Source organism: Pneumocystis murina (assembly GCF_000349005.2).
Source record: "Pneumocystis murina B123 chromosome Unknown supercont1.4, whole genome shotgun sequence".
NCBI classification, from domain to species: Eukaryota; Fungi; Ascomycota; class Pneumocystomycetes; order Pneumocystales; family Pneumocystaceae; genus Pneumocystis; species Pneumocystis murina.
Window position 1 is genome coordinate 131,380 of NW_017802362.1, and position 13,597 is coordinate 144,976.

Sequence of the window (13,597 nt, forward strand, 5' to 3'; positions counted from 1 at the left end):
AATACACATAGTTTTATATATTTACCTTTTAATATGTATAAATTTATTTAATATAAAAATATGTAGATATTAAGAAATATAAAATTTTTTATTATATTAAGGATCGGGCTCTAGAAAACCTCTGGCAATAGTTTTTGTTATTTGTAATCTTACTAGTTCTAATATATTATTTTCATTTATATTTTGGTTTATTTTGTGTCTCCAATTATCAGAATTTTGTGATGATTGTGAATTTTGTAGATATGAATTATATGATTTTGCTTTGTTAAATAGTTTTATGCAGTCTTCTTTGAATATTAATGATTGGAATTCTTCAATAGCAGCAATACAATCAAAAATGTCCCTCATAGTAAATGCTCTTGGTAATGAATCTAATAAATATGAATATAAAAATAAAATAAAAGAAATATTTTTACCATCTAAGAAAGATAACATTTCAGCTAATAATAATAACATGTATTTTTTTGGAATGTCTACTGCTTTAATTAAACTTGCAAGATAATGTGCAGCAGCACAACGTTTCCCCTCAAATTTTAATTGATAAAAGGAATTTAAAATTGCATAAGGAGCCAAGAGTGAAGCAATACTTCGAGAAGATGATGAATATGGTGATTCTAAAAAAGTTTCCATTAATTGATCTACATTAGCTGGATATCCTTGAATTAAAGAAGTTTCAAACAAAATCCAATTAATTTGATCAATTTGATAAGCATTATTAACTCGATCATAAAGTAATACAGCAGAACCCAATTTTTTCTTACGTTCAAGTTCTTTTGCCCATATCTATTTAAAATTAGAGATAAATATTAGGTTGAATAATAGTTGTTACAGATGCAATCATACAGGCTTCTTCATGAAGATGGAATTGATCACAAAAAGCCAACACTTCCTCAGTTCTTTCATCTGATGTCAAAGGTATTCGAGGTAAAACCTGAATTTAATTAGCTTGAAAAATCGAAAAAAAGTAATAATTTACTGTTTTAATTCGTTGGATACCTATTTCAGATACCGTCTTCCAATAGACTAAAGCAATTTTCCATGTATCAGGATTAGTTATTAGTTGATCCGCATAATTTAATACAAGATAATCCCGTAAACTCAATGGGTATCTATTTTTTCTTAATAAGTTTTTCAAAAAAAAATAGATAATACTCATTCGTTTCAAATTCTTCCAAAATTCCAGCCTTTAACAATAAATCTGATATATGTGCAGCAATACCACTTTGTATTTGAGCTGCTTGAATCATTGCCTATACAAATAAGTATATATAAAAGAAAACATCTACTCACTTTTGGAATATTACCAGAAAACAAGGCAGCACATGCGCTTTCAACAGGCAACGTCTCATCAACTGTAAATGAATCTTCACCTTTTACGACAGAATCATAAACTCTATATATATCTTTCACTGTTTTACAATTCAAAGGATCGTTTAATAGAATCAAAGCACCTAAACATTCTTGCCATGTATCCGACTCACGAAATATAGCATCTCTGTCACCAGAAATAATTTCAAAAAGACATCTAAAAGCAGAAGAAATCTCAAGATTATCCAGTTTCAATGTTCTAATGCAACTTCTAATTTTGTTATAATTTTTTTTTTTATAAATTTAATAAACACATACATTACTCTTCCTCTCCAATGTCTCCATTTCAAAATATTTTCATTTCCAAAAGACTTTCTATAACTTTGAAAGGTTTCTAATATATCAATTGTTGTATCGATAACCTCTACAGCTTTTGGTTCAACCGATTCAATACCACTTTGTTGTAAACATGAAATTACTTGTTTAAAAAGTCCCCTCAATGCTGCCCTAACAAATAAGGCTATGAAATATTTAAAAAAAACATACTTATGAACATACGACCAAAATCCTGGATGAAGACATGGTGTTCTTGATGTCATAATCTCCAACCCATCTTGTTGTGACGGTTGAGGATCTGAACGATTTACCCATTCTACAATCAGCTCAGAATAATTTCTATCATCCGAATTTAAATAAATTGCTTCAACACAATATAATAATGTATAACTATCAACCAATGTCATTAATATATCCTGATCCATCTCATCATCCTATATCAATCAAAAAAAATCCATTAACCCAACCCATTTACATTTTTATATTCATTAATGGCGTCTTCCGTAGCAATTCTATATGATTTGCATATTCTATTAAAAAAAGATGGAATAAGAGATTGACTCGACCCTAGCAACATTTCCTTAGGATCAAAAAATTTATATTCCAAATTTTCATAAAGCATTTGAAGCTCTTCAAAATAACTACTCATAACATTTGAAAGCTAAAAAATATATTAAAGAGTTTCCAAACTATAATATTCTTTTTTCACTTACACGGACTTGACATGAATTCAAAAAAAAAATCGGCGTATGAACTGTATATAAAGCCGATTCTTCCGGAGAAAAAACATAATCCTGTTTCTCCTTAGGATTTTTATAGATATCTATAATTGAAATCCAAGAAATTGCCATATTTAATAAAGGATGAATAACAACTTTCAACGTTCTCCGACGATCTCTCCATTCCTTAAGTTTTCCTGATTCAATAGGTGCATCCGGTGCAATATATGTAAGATCCAATACTTCTTCCTGTTCATCATATGATGTATCTTGAAAATCCATGGCAAATCTAAGTAAATAATTTTTTTGACGTTAGATCTACTGATCGTCTAGACGACCAGATTTTCAAGAAATCAAATTATTAGTGATTTCTTGATAAATAAAGATATTTTATCATTAAAAGAAGGCTATAAACGTCTTTAAAGAGAAATTCTTGGGAATATCATATATTTTATAAAGAAAATATGAAACCTACATGTCAATTTGTGGTTCAGAGATATCCTCTGTTTTTATATTTTTTACCGTATTTTCATGGTTTTTTGGCAAATCTTGGAAATAAATATAGGAAAGTATTTGGAACAAGGCTTTACAATGGTTCATTAATTCATTTTTGTAAAAAAACCCGTAAAAATATGATGATTCCTGATTCGATAATCAAAGAATCATTTAATGATAAAGTAAGTGATGAATGATGAGGAAAAATAAAAGATCTTACGAGAAAAAGAAAATTTCATTTCAATATAAAGTTTCCACTGGGAATTTGACAGCGGCTCTTAACTGTTATTTTGAATTGAGCAAGACAGGATGCCTTACAAAATTTGATATAACAAAACTTGTTATGTTAATGTATACTCATATAAGAAAGGTGTCACCTATATCAATAGAGGATGATGATAAAAGGAAACTTTTATTTTATTTAGAAAATATTTTGGATGATGTTCGTTGTAATTTCGTTTCAGATCATCCAATGATTTGGGTTAACGCAATTTACATTTATACTGTTTTAGGACTTTATGAAACAGGAAAAAAGATATGGGAATCTTTAAGATCAAAATATGTTTCTGAACCAACATCTTTTGATTCTCGAGTTTATGGTGCAGCAATTAAATTATATTCTGCTATGGGTTCTTCATTAACAGAATGCGAAGCATTGTTTGAAGAAGCAATACATATAATAAATATCAACAAAATGAGAAAATCGTTGATTTTATACGAAGGAATTATTATAGCACGTATTGAAAATCAAGACAAAAAAAGAGCACTTGAAGGATTACAAGAATGTTTAAAAGAATTTAAAAATATTATTAAACCTATTTTTTTTGATTCTTTAATTTATAATGCTGTAAATAAAAAGGATCCACAATCTGTTGTTGATATTGTTTTTTATGGCTTAAATTCACACTATATACCATCACCGGAAGCACTCAGCAAACTTTTTAAAGAATTATGGATACGTGATCGAAATTTGTTAACTATTTTAAAGATATTTAGAAAATATAATGAAATTTCATGTAGTATACACATCGAACATCTAAATTTTATTTTGAATGCATTATTTAAATCAACAAACAGGGAAAATCAAGCCGATGTAGCAAATACAATCGAAAAAGTAAATAATTTGTTACAGGTAATATATGAAGCGAACATCTCACCTAGCATTTCAACATTTAATACACTTATTTCTGGATACACTTATCTCAAAAAATTTGATTATGTTGAAAAAACAATAGAACAAATGAAACAGTCTAATATCCCTGAAAATGAAATCACATTAAGAGTTTTATTAAAAAAATGTGGGGAAAAAAGAGATAGTCTTGAGAAAATAAACGCAATATGGGAAAAAATAGTTGAATTGGCATCAAAAAATCGAAAATATATTGAAGAAAAGGATTGGATAACTCTTTTAAAAATACTACCTCATTATAAAGAAAAAGGCATTGACTTAATGACAACATTTTTACAAAAATATAAATCAAAAACACAAAATTCTACTCTTAAAAAGATATGGCACGAATTTATAAAAATTCAACATTCATTCAATGATTAAAATATATATAGTTTTAACAAAATCTTCTACCTATTTTCTTTGGGAAGAAAACTCAAGTTATTTAAATACAAATCAATTCATATTTAATTCAAATTCATATATATTTTTCCAGATAATTATACCTTCGATAGACCAGTTAATTTTTAAGACAGTATTAAAACTTGATAAAATGTTGATCAAAGTTAAGGTTTTTAATGCTATTTCTAGATATTTTAATGACTTTTATTAATTTTTATAGACATTAACGGGAAAAGAAGTGTTTATTATTATTTATTTTTTCTTTTAATTAAATATTATAGATTGAATTAGATATTGATCCTTCAGATAAAGTAAGAATATTCTTCTTTATATGAGATGTATTGATTATCAAGGTAATCCGTATTAAAGAAAGAATGGAGGAAAAAGAAGGCATTCCACCTATACAACAACGGCTTATTTTTGGTGGAAAACAGATGTAATTTTTTGTATTTTAATTTCGTATATAATAAATTAACTATCAATTCAGGTCAGATGAGCGAACAGCATCTGAATATAATTTAGAAGGAGGCAGTGTGCTACATCTTGGTAGGTAAATTATTTTTTTTTATTTTTTTTTGAAAAAATATTTCAAGTACTTGCTTTAAGAGGTGGTTACAATTGATAAATCAAAGAAATGCATATCTTTATCTTTTTCAGAAAAAAACCACTTTTATAATCAAATTTTAACGGACATATACAATTCAATTTTTTATAATTTAAACATATATCTTAATATCATCTATTTTTTTATAATTATATGTTATGTTATACCTGAACTGACTCAAGAGTTGGATATAAAAATCAAATAAACGTATTCACTTGCAAAAATTCTTACTTTTAATATTTTACGATTTTCATTTGATAAAACATTTTTCACAATTTATTTGAATATATTATCGAGGTTCTGTCTTTCTTTACGTTTCAAAGCAACCCATTCGCCTAAAATATTCCAATAATGTTCTTTCATCTTTCTAGAATAACTAGCGGCTCTTCCAGATGTACTGGGAACAACATATACTAATGCTCCTTCATAATTTTCCGATGCACCAACTCTTTGCGGTTGCCAACCCCATTCAAAAGGCTTACTTAAAGACTTTCCAGTTTTATACTTATAAATGGCTTCATATATTCCTTTTCCAACAATACAAACTGATAATGGATAAAAGGCTGTAATTTTTTTTTCTAAAATAGGAACATTTTCAATCATTTCTTCTTTACTTAATTCATTAGAACTTGCTGTCGGTCTTGATCTATCTTAGTCAGAAAGGATTTTATATTTATTAAAGAAAAAAAACACTAAATTTGTGATTCCAACATCCCATTTTCCAAGCTTCACATCATCCTCAGGTCGAAGTCTAGTTTCTGTGCAAACAATTCGGGACGAATGCAATAATTTCCAAAAAAGGTTTGTTGGACCAGCAAATGCATGTCCTGCTTTTACTGTTGCTATTCCTGGATTTAATCCAATAAACATAACAATTAAATTTTCTCTAAGAACATCAGGAACTCCTGATGGAAGATGAGAATAATATTCTGGAGGAATATATGATCGTTTAGGTTTTTGTTTTCTTTTATCATGGCTATTTATTGATTCATTACTGATAACTTCACTAGATAATAAATTATTTCGACTAAAACCTCTTTTTTCCAATAATTTTCGAAACGACAATCCATCTTTCATCAATTTACTTGAATTTTCTACATTTCTTGACATATTTTTAGCCGATTTATCAACATATTTACACTTTTCCAATATTTCTTTCAATTTCCTATTTCCATCCAAATATTCTACTCCTTCTTTCGACTCTTTCAATTCTTCAAAGCAATTTTCATCTTCTACCTTCATTTCATACAAATATTTTTACAAAAAATCTTTTTTATTAAAAATTCATAGAAAATAAAATTTCAGAACATGTTTATATATTTTATTCACATTTTTTCAGGAATATCTAACTAATTTCATTTCATCCACTTCTCATTTTGCACCTAACCCTTTCATAAGCCCTCCCAATAAACCCTAATACTTTCATTAGGGTGATGGGCCTTTTTCTAAGTTTAGACTTGAAAAAAAAATAGTCCGACTTAAAAGAAATAAAGAAAATATTAATTAATAAAAATGGCAAATCAATCGCAGGATTCAATTCCTACGTTTAAGCTTGTTCTTGTAGGCGATGGAGATATGTCTATACCTGTTTTTTTCTGGAAAAAAAAGACTAATTTTGGGGTTTACGGACAGGAAAAACAACATTTGTAAAACGACATTTAACGGGGGAATTTGAGAAAAAATACGTTGGTTAGAAGGGTTATTCACAGAGTTTTATGTAGGGAATAACATTTTTTAGCGACGTTAGGAGTAGAAGTTCACCCAGTTACATTTTATACGAATTATGGTCAAATTTGTTTTAATACATGGGATACTGCTGGACAGGAGAAATTTGGAGGTCTCCGGGATGGGTATTATATCCAGGGGAATTGCGGTAGATAGATAGTTGTATAAGGAAAATTATACAATTTTATTAGGTATTATTATGTTCGATGTGACAAGTCGTATTACATATAAAAACGTTCCCAATTGGCACCGAGATTTAGTTAGGGTGTGTGAAAACATTCCTATTGTTCTTTGTGGAAATAAGGTTGATGTTAAGGAACGCAAAGTTAAGGGTTAGAATTTTTTTACTATATACATATTCTAGTTATTTATCTTTTATAGCAAAAACGATTACATTCCACAGAAAAAAGAACCTTCAGTATTATGATATTTCAGCTAAATCCAATTACAATTTTGAAAAGCCATTTTTATGGTTAGCTAGAAAATTAATTAATGCAACCTTAGAATTTGTGGCATCGCCAGCACTAGCACCACCCGAAGTATTATTTTTTATGAATAATATTTTATATATTAATTGAAATTTAGGTGCAAATATCTCAAGAAATGATTGCTCAATATCAGACAGAATTATTAGAAGCTCAAGCACTTCCTCTTCCTGATGAAGATGATGTTGATTTATAAAGAGAAATATAAAAAGCATTTTTTTATATATAAATCAATTTTGATAGTATTTTTTTTACAAATTTTTTAAAAAAAAAAACTTACAAAAAAAGTTAAGATTCATTTTTCTTGTTTTGAAATATTTTTATATAAATAAAAAAAAAGGACCATATATTTAAGTTTACATGAATATTATGTTTTAACTATTTCCCTATTGATTGCTAAAATATGTGACATATCATTAAAATTTATAATATGTAGCAGCCCATTAAAAAATGAATATACTTGTTATTAAAATAATAAATATTTTGCCATAAAAATAATTATGATGAATCATCAATCCCTCCAGCCTTAATAGTATATACACATTCACCTTCAGCTAATATATAAAAGTTATAAGGATAAAAAAAAGAAAGAAGATTCTTACGCATATCAGGACTATCTTGTATCTAATAAAATTATTATAAAAAAATAAAATAAAATATTTTTTTACCTTAGCAACACGTTCTTCTCCTCTGCCCTTCCTAAGCAATATCCGAGTCGCAGACCTATAACTTTTAAAAATATAGATAAAAAATTAAAATAAATACGCATGTGCCAAAACATGTCCCCCTACAGGTTTACGATCATTTGAAGCAAACATCAATGTTGCACCAGGATCTGCTTGAACCTAAATCAAAGTTTAAAATAAAATATATTTGAAAAAAAAAGCACCTGATTTGTAAGAAAAACAGCTATATTGTATTCTTCAGCAATCCTAGTGAGACGAGAAAGCATAATATTAAGCTTTTGTTGTCTTTCAGACAACTCTCCTCGTCCAGAGTAATCAACACGAAACAATGCCATAATAGAATCCACAATCTATACAATACATTTAATTTATAATTCTAAAACGAAAGAAAATACCAATAATCTATATCGACCATCCTCTGAAAAAATCGTACACATTTTATTAATTAAATCCATCTGATGTTCCGAATTAAAAGCTCTGCCTACAAGAATATTATTCATTGCTTGTTCAGCATCTACGCCAAAACGAGCAGCAATTGATTTAATCCTATCCGGACGAAAGGTTCCCTCTGTATCTAAATATGCTGCTTTACCTTCTGCTCCTCCCATTTCTTTTGGAAGTTGACATGTCACACACATCGTATGTGAAATTTGGGTTTTACCACAACGAAACTATAATTATACATATTACCAACAAAAATACAAAAACTCTAGTTAATAGACAACATACTTCTCCAAAAACTTCCGTAATTGACATCGATTGAATCCCTCCTCCAAGCATTGCATCAAATTGTTTAGATCCTGTAGAAATATAATTCACTCGTCGTCGAAATGATGAAACTTCCATAGCCGTTTGAAATGGAGGGGGCTTTTCATTGTTAAATAATAAATTAAATATTAATATTTACACAAAGTTTTTGTGCAATCTCTTTAAGTTTTTCTACTTTTGCTTCACTAAATCCTTTAATTTTTGAAAGATTTCTCCGTGTTGCCATTTGAATACTCTGATTCCAATCATATTCCATTCAAAATTACTAAAGATATCTACCATTACTGTACAATATCCAGCTGATTTAAGTTTTTGAATATCTGCAACACCAATACCTACGCATATAGTCCGTAAAAATCAACCAAAAACTCTAAAAAAAAGACTACCATGGCTCTGAAGCTCGTCTGAATCAATATATTGCTGTTCCTTTACAATATTAGCGATCATATGCGCCTTATTTTTTAATTTACTTCTTCATCTACACTTAAATCTGAATCGTCTTCTTTCACTGCCATAACATATTACCCTTCTAAATCTCTTTTTAAGTCGTTTTTATGATATAAATGCGCTTTAAATCTCTAAAATAATCCAATATTTTTCTTATTTTCTTTTCTGCTTAAATTTCGTTTTATCAAAATCGAAAGTTGGTTATCAGAGGCTTTATAAGGCACAAAATGAAAATTATAAAATATTATAAAAATACATGAATGAATACATATTAAGACACCAATGTTGTTTGTGATACAGGATTATTTGTTGAAGAAATATTATCATTAGAATCTTGATCATTATTTGTTGTAATAATTGTACAGTCTTTAGCAAGATGCTCCAAATTACCACAACGATAGCATGATTTTGAAGTCTGAGAAGCATTCTCACATATACTTGAAATATGCCCGTATTTCCCACATGCGTAACATTTAACAGAAAGAGCTTGACAATCTCTTGCAAAATGATTTGGACCACCACATTTAAAACAAACTTGAGAGCGTGTTGAAACAAAATGAACAGAAGAGAAAGTAGAAATCCCGTGACAATCCCGTGCAAGATGACCTATTATGCCGCAAATATAACAACGTCCACCTGATCCAATAGGATTTAGTCGAAAAGATGGACAGTCCGCCTGAATATGCCCTATACTTTGACAATAATAACATTGCATCCTTTCAGTAGTTCTAGGGAATGGGCAAGCATTAGATTCATGTCCAGGTTGTTTGCAATTATAACATAATCTATCAGTTTTGGCGCATGAATCGGCAAAATGACCTAAATCCCCACATCTGTAAAAAAAGTTAAGATTAATAAAAAAATAATTAATTATATAAAGCTTACTTATAACATGAACGCCGGATCATATTAAAAAATATAGGGAAGTTCAACTTTTTATTTTTTTAAGCGATAATTTTTAAGTCTAACGTTCTTAGTCTTTAAAGACCGATTGTCTTTATGATAAAGAAAATATAAGAAATTTATTGAAATCATTATTTTTATGAATAAAAACGAAAAGTATATCTATTAAAGATCAAATATCTTTTTTTTTGGAAAAAATAATAAAAAATATCTTAAAAAAGAATCAATAGATATCTTGTATAAAAGATAAAGAAATATTTAAAAAAATCATAATTTAAATATATTAACTGTAAATTTCTTTTTTTAAATATTTTTTAAAAAATCAGATGAAAATATAAATTATTTAAGGTATGTATAAAATACGTTTACTCGGTTTTATATTAAAAAAATATTATAAAGATAAATTCTAATATTAATAGCTTCTATTATTAGATTCAAAGTCTATTTTATTAATATTTTTAATGAAATAATATAACAAAAAGAAAATCAAAAATTATTTTTAAAACTAAAAAAATAAGATTTAATTCCTATAATAAAGATTGAAGATTTAAAATTTGAAATCAGGATTAATATTTTTCAAAAGAATTGACTTAATTGGGATTTTTTATTGTTAATTATTAAGATTTTTTGGATTTGAAAAAAAAGAAGATTATCAGATGAAATTATCAAGTATTTCGACATGAGAAAAATGACTAAGTTAAAAAATACATAAAACTATGAAATTATGAATGAATATACAGTACTTAAGATTAAGATGCCAAAGACATCTTTCAAAAATACAAATTTATTACATTATCTTTATATAAAAGAACATGATCGATATCGACCAACACCTCTTGCAAATCATCCGGAAAATTTTCCTGAAGGACCTTCACTATTTGTCTCAAATCTTCCTATTGACACTACGCATGATCATTTAAAATATCTTTTTAATCATCTGGGATGTAGAATCCAGCAAGTGTTTTTTCATTTTATACAAAAACCGTCTTATATTAAAGAAAATATAAGTGAAGATTATACAGAAAATGAAAAAAATTCTGAAGACACAGTATTATCTGTATGGAAAAGAAGAATTCTAAGCTCTGGATCATGGGCGATCGTAGAATTTTTGGAAAAACAAGATATTCAATATATTTTGGAAAAAAAAAATCATAAAAAACTTGAAAATTACGTATGGGGACAGAACATACCGAAAAATAGGGTACCTGAGCTTGGATTTAATCGTATGTTCAATGATTTATCAGAAAAACGGCTTATTGTATTTAGATTATTGGGATCATTATAATTTAATATATCCTTCGCATGAAAAGTTGCAGACATCAATTGACAAATATATGGAAGCCTTTTATTTAGCCGAAGAAAAAAAGAAACGGTTAAGAAAATTCCAAAGAACTGAGCCGGATGAGGAAGGATTCATTACTGTTACTAGGGGAGGAAGAACTGGCGCAGGAAGAATTAATGAGGGGATGAAAATGCAGGAAAAAAAGAAAGACAAATATATACTTCATGACTTTTATAAATTTCAAAGACAAGAGGGAAAAAACAAGAAATTAATAGAATTAAAAAAGAAATTTGAAGAAGATAAAGAAAAAATAAAGGAATTTCGAGAGAAAAAACGATTTAAAATGTACTCATAACAATTTAAGAATTTATTAATAAATTAGGAGAACCCGATATTTTGTCCATCATAGAAAGCATTCTCTTCAAGTTGTTTTTCTATCGAATGTTCTGCTTTTTTTACTTCATCAATTTTATAATGTAATTTTGTAGTTGTAGATTGAATCCATTGCAAACTTGAAAGATGTGAATTAAGAATTTTGACAATCGAAGAAAGCTTAAATAATTAGTTATCAAAATATAAATCATAAAATTATCAAATTTACTGGATCATCTTCACTTGTTTTATTAATTAAATTGGATGCAGCATTAATTTCATCTATCATAGATCCCAAATTTCTCCCAAGTCCATCAAGTTTTTCTGTTAATTTTTCAGCAAGAGTATACCTATTTTTTTATCAAAATGCAAATAACAGAGACAGTGAACATACACTTTTTCTCTTTCTTGATCTGCTGGCTGCATTCCATCTGGTCTACAAAACTGTCTTTCACTTAATTCCTGAACTTGACTTTCATATTGATCCAGAAAAGCAGACATTTCATTCTGCTGACTTTCAATATATGTCAACGTTTGATCTATTTTTGATTGTGTTTGCTCTGCTTCGATAGTATCTGCATACAACTTTGAAATCTAAATTGTTTAAGTTATGATATATATATTATCTTTTATTTCTAACCTTATCGCCGCTCTCTATTAAAAGTCTATCCCATTTTGAAACTTCTGTTGCTTGTTGAATAAACTGTCTCGAATAGTTATCTAAATCCCTTGTCCATTTATTAATAATATCTTTTAAAGTTTTATTTTTAAGATTCGATCCTCCAATTTCCTGAGTAGAAGTTCCTGATAATGTTTTGGGTACAGTAAAAGTAGCTGAAGTCGATGAAACTGTTTCTGAAGAGGGTTTGATTGATGTTTGTGAAGAATCTTTTGTTCCAAAACTCGGAATATTTGAAGAAACAGATGTCGGAGGATTAAATAAAGTTGAAGTTGTAGAAGCTATTTTAGTATTAAAATTATGTATAATTATAACTATTCAGATATATATATACCCGAGGTATCTGTTGTAAAGGAGAGTTTAGGTTCTTCAGATCCCTTAGCGTCTACTGACGTAGTTTTTGCACCAGCGGTAGATGTTGCTCCAAATGTAAATGTTGGCTTAGGTTCTTGTGGTTTCTGAACGGAAAATGAAGAAGGTTTTAAAAAATTTTGTTGTGTAGATGAATTTCCAAAAGAAAACGTAGCTGTTGGTTTTAAATTATTAGAAGGAACAGAAGACTTTTCGACTGAAACAGTTGGTACTTCTGTCTTTGTAGTAGCTCCCGATTCCAATATCGTAGAAGAAGTTGTAGAAGCACCAAAAGAAAAAGGTTGTGTAGATTCTATCGGCTTTTCTTGAGATGTTTGTGTATTTTTTTCCGACAAAGAACCAAAAGTAAATGATGTAGTTTTATTTTGAGCTGCTGATTTAGAATCTAATTGAGGTATTCCTGAACCAAAAACAAAAGGTGTTGATGAAGAAGATGTCATAGAATCTGCTACTGTTCCAAATATCGTCCCTGATGTCCCTAATTGAAATCCTTTATTTTCTAAAGTACGACCATCATTACCACCCACTTTCCCAAGTGGATGTGCAGGAGGCTGACCAGCTGGTGTTGTACTATCTCCGAATTTAAAAGCCGTTGATGTTAATGATAAAGGCGCAACTGGTGTTGCTGGTGTATTTGTAGATGTAATCTTTCCAGAAGAATCTCCTGTATTTATTGCCGATTGACTGGAATTTTTATCTAAAACATTCTTAAAACAAAACTCTGCTAGAAAATTGTTAAACGCTTTTGAAATATACAAAAAATAGAGGCTTTACATGTCATTTTATATACTGCTTGAAGATCTCATAATTGAGGAAGTTAGAATCTCAACGTGGACGTCGTCATGG

The 13,597-nt window shown here is 28.5% G+C and overlaps 9 protein-coding genes across 9 annotated transcripts; 4 read left to right on the forward strand and 5 right to left on the reverse strand.

The window, feature by feature from the left end:
* Positions 1-67: 67 nt before the first annotated feature.
* On the reverse strand, positions 68-2,656 carry PNEG_01438 (hypothetical protein). The gene is made up of 10 exons (XM_007875187.1): positions 2,358-2,656; positions 2,120-2,305; positions 1,855-2,078; positions 1,627-1,815; positions 1,291-1,579; positions 1,153-1,250; positions 977-1,109; positions 830-931; positions 417-783; positions 68-371 (listed from the first exon to the last, which is right to left on the reverse strand). The coding sequence occupies exons 1-10, from the start codon at positions 2,643-2,645 to the stop codon at positions 97-99; spliced, it is 2,151 nt and encodes a 716-aa protein (XP_007873378.1). The 5' UTR covers positions 2,646-2,656; the 3' UTR covers positions 68-96.
* A 54-nt stretch (positions 2,657-2,710) lies between these two features.
* On the forward strand, positions 2,711-4,410 carry PNEG_01439 (hypothetical protein; the record flags this gene model as incomplete). Its single annotated transcript, XM_007875188.1, has 2 exons — positions 2,711-3,040; positions 3,088-4,410. Exons 1-2 carry the CDS (start codon positions 2,828-2,830, stop codon positions 4,408-4,410), a joined length of 1,536 nt encoding a protein of 511 aa, XP_007873379.1. The 5' UTR covers positions 2,711-2,827.
* Positions 4,411-4,456: 46 nt separating this feature from the next.
* PNEG_01440 (NEDD8 protein) lies at positions 4,457-5,050 on the forward strand (the record flags this gene model as incomplete). The annotated part of the gene is made up of 6 exons (XM_007875189.1): positions 4,457-4,597; positions 4,649-4,666; positions 4,710-4,739; positions 4,782-4,864; positions 4,916-4,974; positions 5,022-5,050. Exons 1-6 carry the CDS (start codon positions 4,580-4,582, stop codon positions 5,048-5,050), a joined length of 237 nt encoding a protein of 78 aa, XP_007873380.1. The 5' UTR covers positions 4,457-4,579.
* Positions 5,051-5,308: 258 nt separating this feature from the next.
* On the reverse strand, positions 5,309-6,297 carry PNEG_01441 (hypothetical protein; the record flags this gene model as incomplete). The annotated part of the gene is made up of 2 exons (XM_007875190.1): positions 5,724-6,297; positions 5,309-5,678 (listed from the first exon to the last, which is right to left on the reverse strand). Exons 1-2 carry the CDS (start codon positions 6,272-6,274, stop codon positions 5,309-5,311), a joined length of 921 nt encoding a protein of 306 aa, XP_007873381.1. The 5' UTR covers positions 6,275-6,297.
* Positions 6,298-6,524: 227 nt separating this feature from the next.
* Positions 6,525-7,438, forward strand: PNEG_01442 (GTP-binding nuclear protein spi1; the record flags this gene model as incomplete). The annotated part of the gene is made up of 6 exons (XM_007875191.1): positions 6,525-6,652; positions 6,709-6,721; positions 6,771-6,905; positions 6,949-7,089; positions 7,139-7,296; positions 7,343-7,438. Exons 1-6 carry the CDS (start codon positions 6,545-6,547, stop codon positions 7,436-7,438), a joined length of 651 nt encoding a protein of 216 aa, XP_007873382.1. The 5' UTR covers positions 6,525-6,544.
* Positions 7,439-7,738: 300 nt separating this feature from the next.
* Positions 7,739-9,303, reverse strand: PNEG_01443 (meiotic recombination protein dmc1). Its single transcript, XM_007875192.1, has 11 exons — positions 9,167-9,303; positions 9,083-9,122; positions 8,976-9,031; positions 8,836-8,931; positions 8,658-8,795; positions 8,324-8,599; positions 8,132-8,278; positions 8,008-8,087; positions 7,911-7,965; positions 7,845-7,866; positions 7,739-7,796 (listed from the first exon to the last, which is right to left on the reverse strand). The coding sequence occupies exons 1-11, from the start codon at positions 9,209-9,211 to the stop codon at positions 7,741-7,743; spliced, it is 1,011 nt and encodes a 336-aa protein (XP_007873383.1). The 5' UTR covers positions 9,212-9,303; the 3' UTR covers positions 7,739-7,740.
* A 111-nt stretch (positions 9,304-9,414) lies between these two features.
* Positions 9,415-10,086, reverse strand: PNEG_01444 (hypothetical protein; the record flags this gene model as incomplete). The annotated part of the gene is made up of 2 exons (XM_007875193.1): positions 10,029-10,086; positions 9,415-9,976 (listed from the first exon to the last, which is right to left on the reverse strand). Exons 1-2 carry the CDS (start codon positions 10,049-10,051, stop codon positions 9,415-9,417), a joined length of 585 nt encoding a protein of 194 aa, XP_007873384.1. The 5' UTR covers positions 10,052-10,086.
* A 644-nt stretch (positions 10,087-10,730) lies between these two features.
* On the forward strand, positions 10,731-12,186 carry PNEG_01445 (hypothetical protein). The gene is made up of 2 exons (XM_007875194.1): positions 10,731-11,269; positions 11,313-12,186. The coding sequence occupies exons 1-2, from the start codon at positions 10,771-10,773 to the stop codon at positions 11,681-11,683; spliced, it is 870 nt and encodes a 289-aa protein (XP_007873385.1). The 5' UTR covers positions 10,731-10,770; the 3' UTR covers positions 11,684-12,186.
* PNEG_01446 (hypothetical protein) lies at positions 11,613-13,549 on the reverse strand. Its single transcript, XM_007875195.1, has 6 exons — positions 13,526-13,549; positions 12,714-13,475; positions 12,341-12,660; positions 12,095-12,294; positions 11,930-12,050; positions 11,613-11,880 (listed from the first exon to the last, which is right to left on the reverse strand). Exons 1-6 carry the CDS (start codon positions 13,530-13,532, stop codon positions 11,707-11,709), a joined length of 1,584 nt encoding a protein of 527 aa, XP_007873386.1. The 5' UTR covers positions 13,533-13,549; the 3' UTR covers positions 11,613-11,706.
* Between the last annotated feature and the right edge of the window lie 48 nt (positions 13,550-13,597).

What these genes read in the sequence shown, in the direction of transcription:
- PNEG_01438 (XM_007875187.1), bottom strand. Translation starts at nt 2,645, where the DNA reads ATGGATTTTCAAGATACATCATATGATGAACAGGAAGAAGTATTGGAT. An exon ending in TGAATTCATGTCAAGTCCGT is followed by an intron (nt 2,306 to 2,357) that starts GTAAGTGAAAAA and finishes TATATTTTTTAG; the next exon opens with CTTTCAAATGTTATGAGTAG. An exon ending in AAGCCTGTATGATTGCATCT is followed by an intron (nt 784 to 829) that starts GTAACAACTATT and finishes AATTTTAAATAG; the next exon opens with ATATGGGCAAAAGAACTTGA.
- PNEG_01443 (XM_007875192.1), bottom strand. Translation starts at nt 9,211, where the DNA reads ATGGCAGTGAAAGAAGACGATTCAGATTTAAGTGTAGATGAAGAA. An exon ending in CTGTTTTTCTTACAAATCAG is followed by an intron (nt 8,088 to 8,131) that starts GTGCTTTTTTTT and finishes ACTTTGATTTAG; the next exon opens with GTTCAAGCAGATCCTGGTGC. An exon ending in GGACATGTTTTGGCACATGC is followed by an intron (nt 7,966 to 8,007) that starts GTATTTATTTTA and finishes TAAAAGTTATAG; the next exon opens with GTCTGCGACTCGGATATTGC.
- PNEG_01445 (XM_007875194.1), top strand. Translation starts at nt 10,771, where the DNA reads ATGAATGAATATACAGTACTTAAGATTAAGATGCCAAAGACATCTTTC. An exon ending in ACCTGAGCTTGGATTTAATC is followed by an intron (nt 11,270 to 11,312) that starts GTATGTTCAATG and finishes TATTGTATTTAG; the next exon opens with ATTATTGGGATCATTATAAT.
- PNEG_01446 (XM_007875195.1), bottom strand. An exon ending in CTTTACAACAGATACCTCGG is followed by an intron (nt 12,661 to 12,713) that starts GTATATATATAT and finishes ATACTAAAATAG; the next exon opens with CTTCTACAACTTCAACTTTA. An exon ending in GATCAAGAAAGAGAAAAAGT is followed by an intron (nt 12,051 to 12,094) that starts GTATGTTCACTG and finishes ATAAAAAAATAG; the next exon opens with GTATACTCTTGCTGAAAAAT.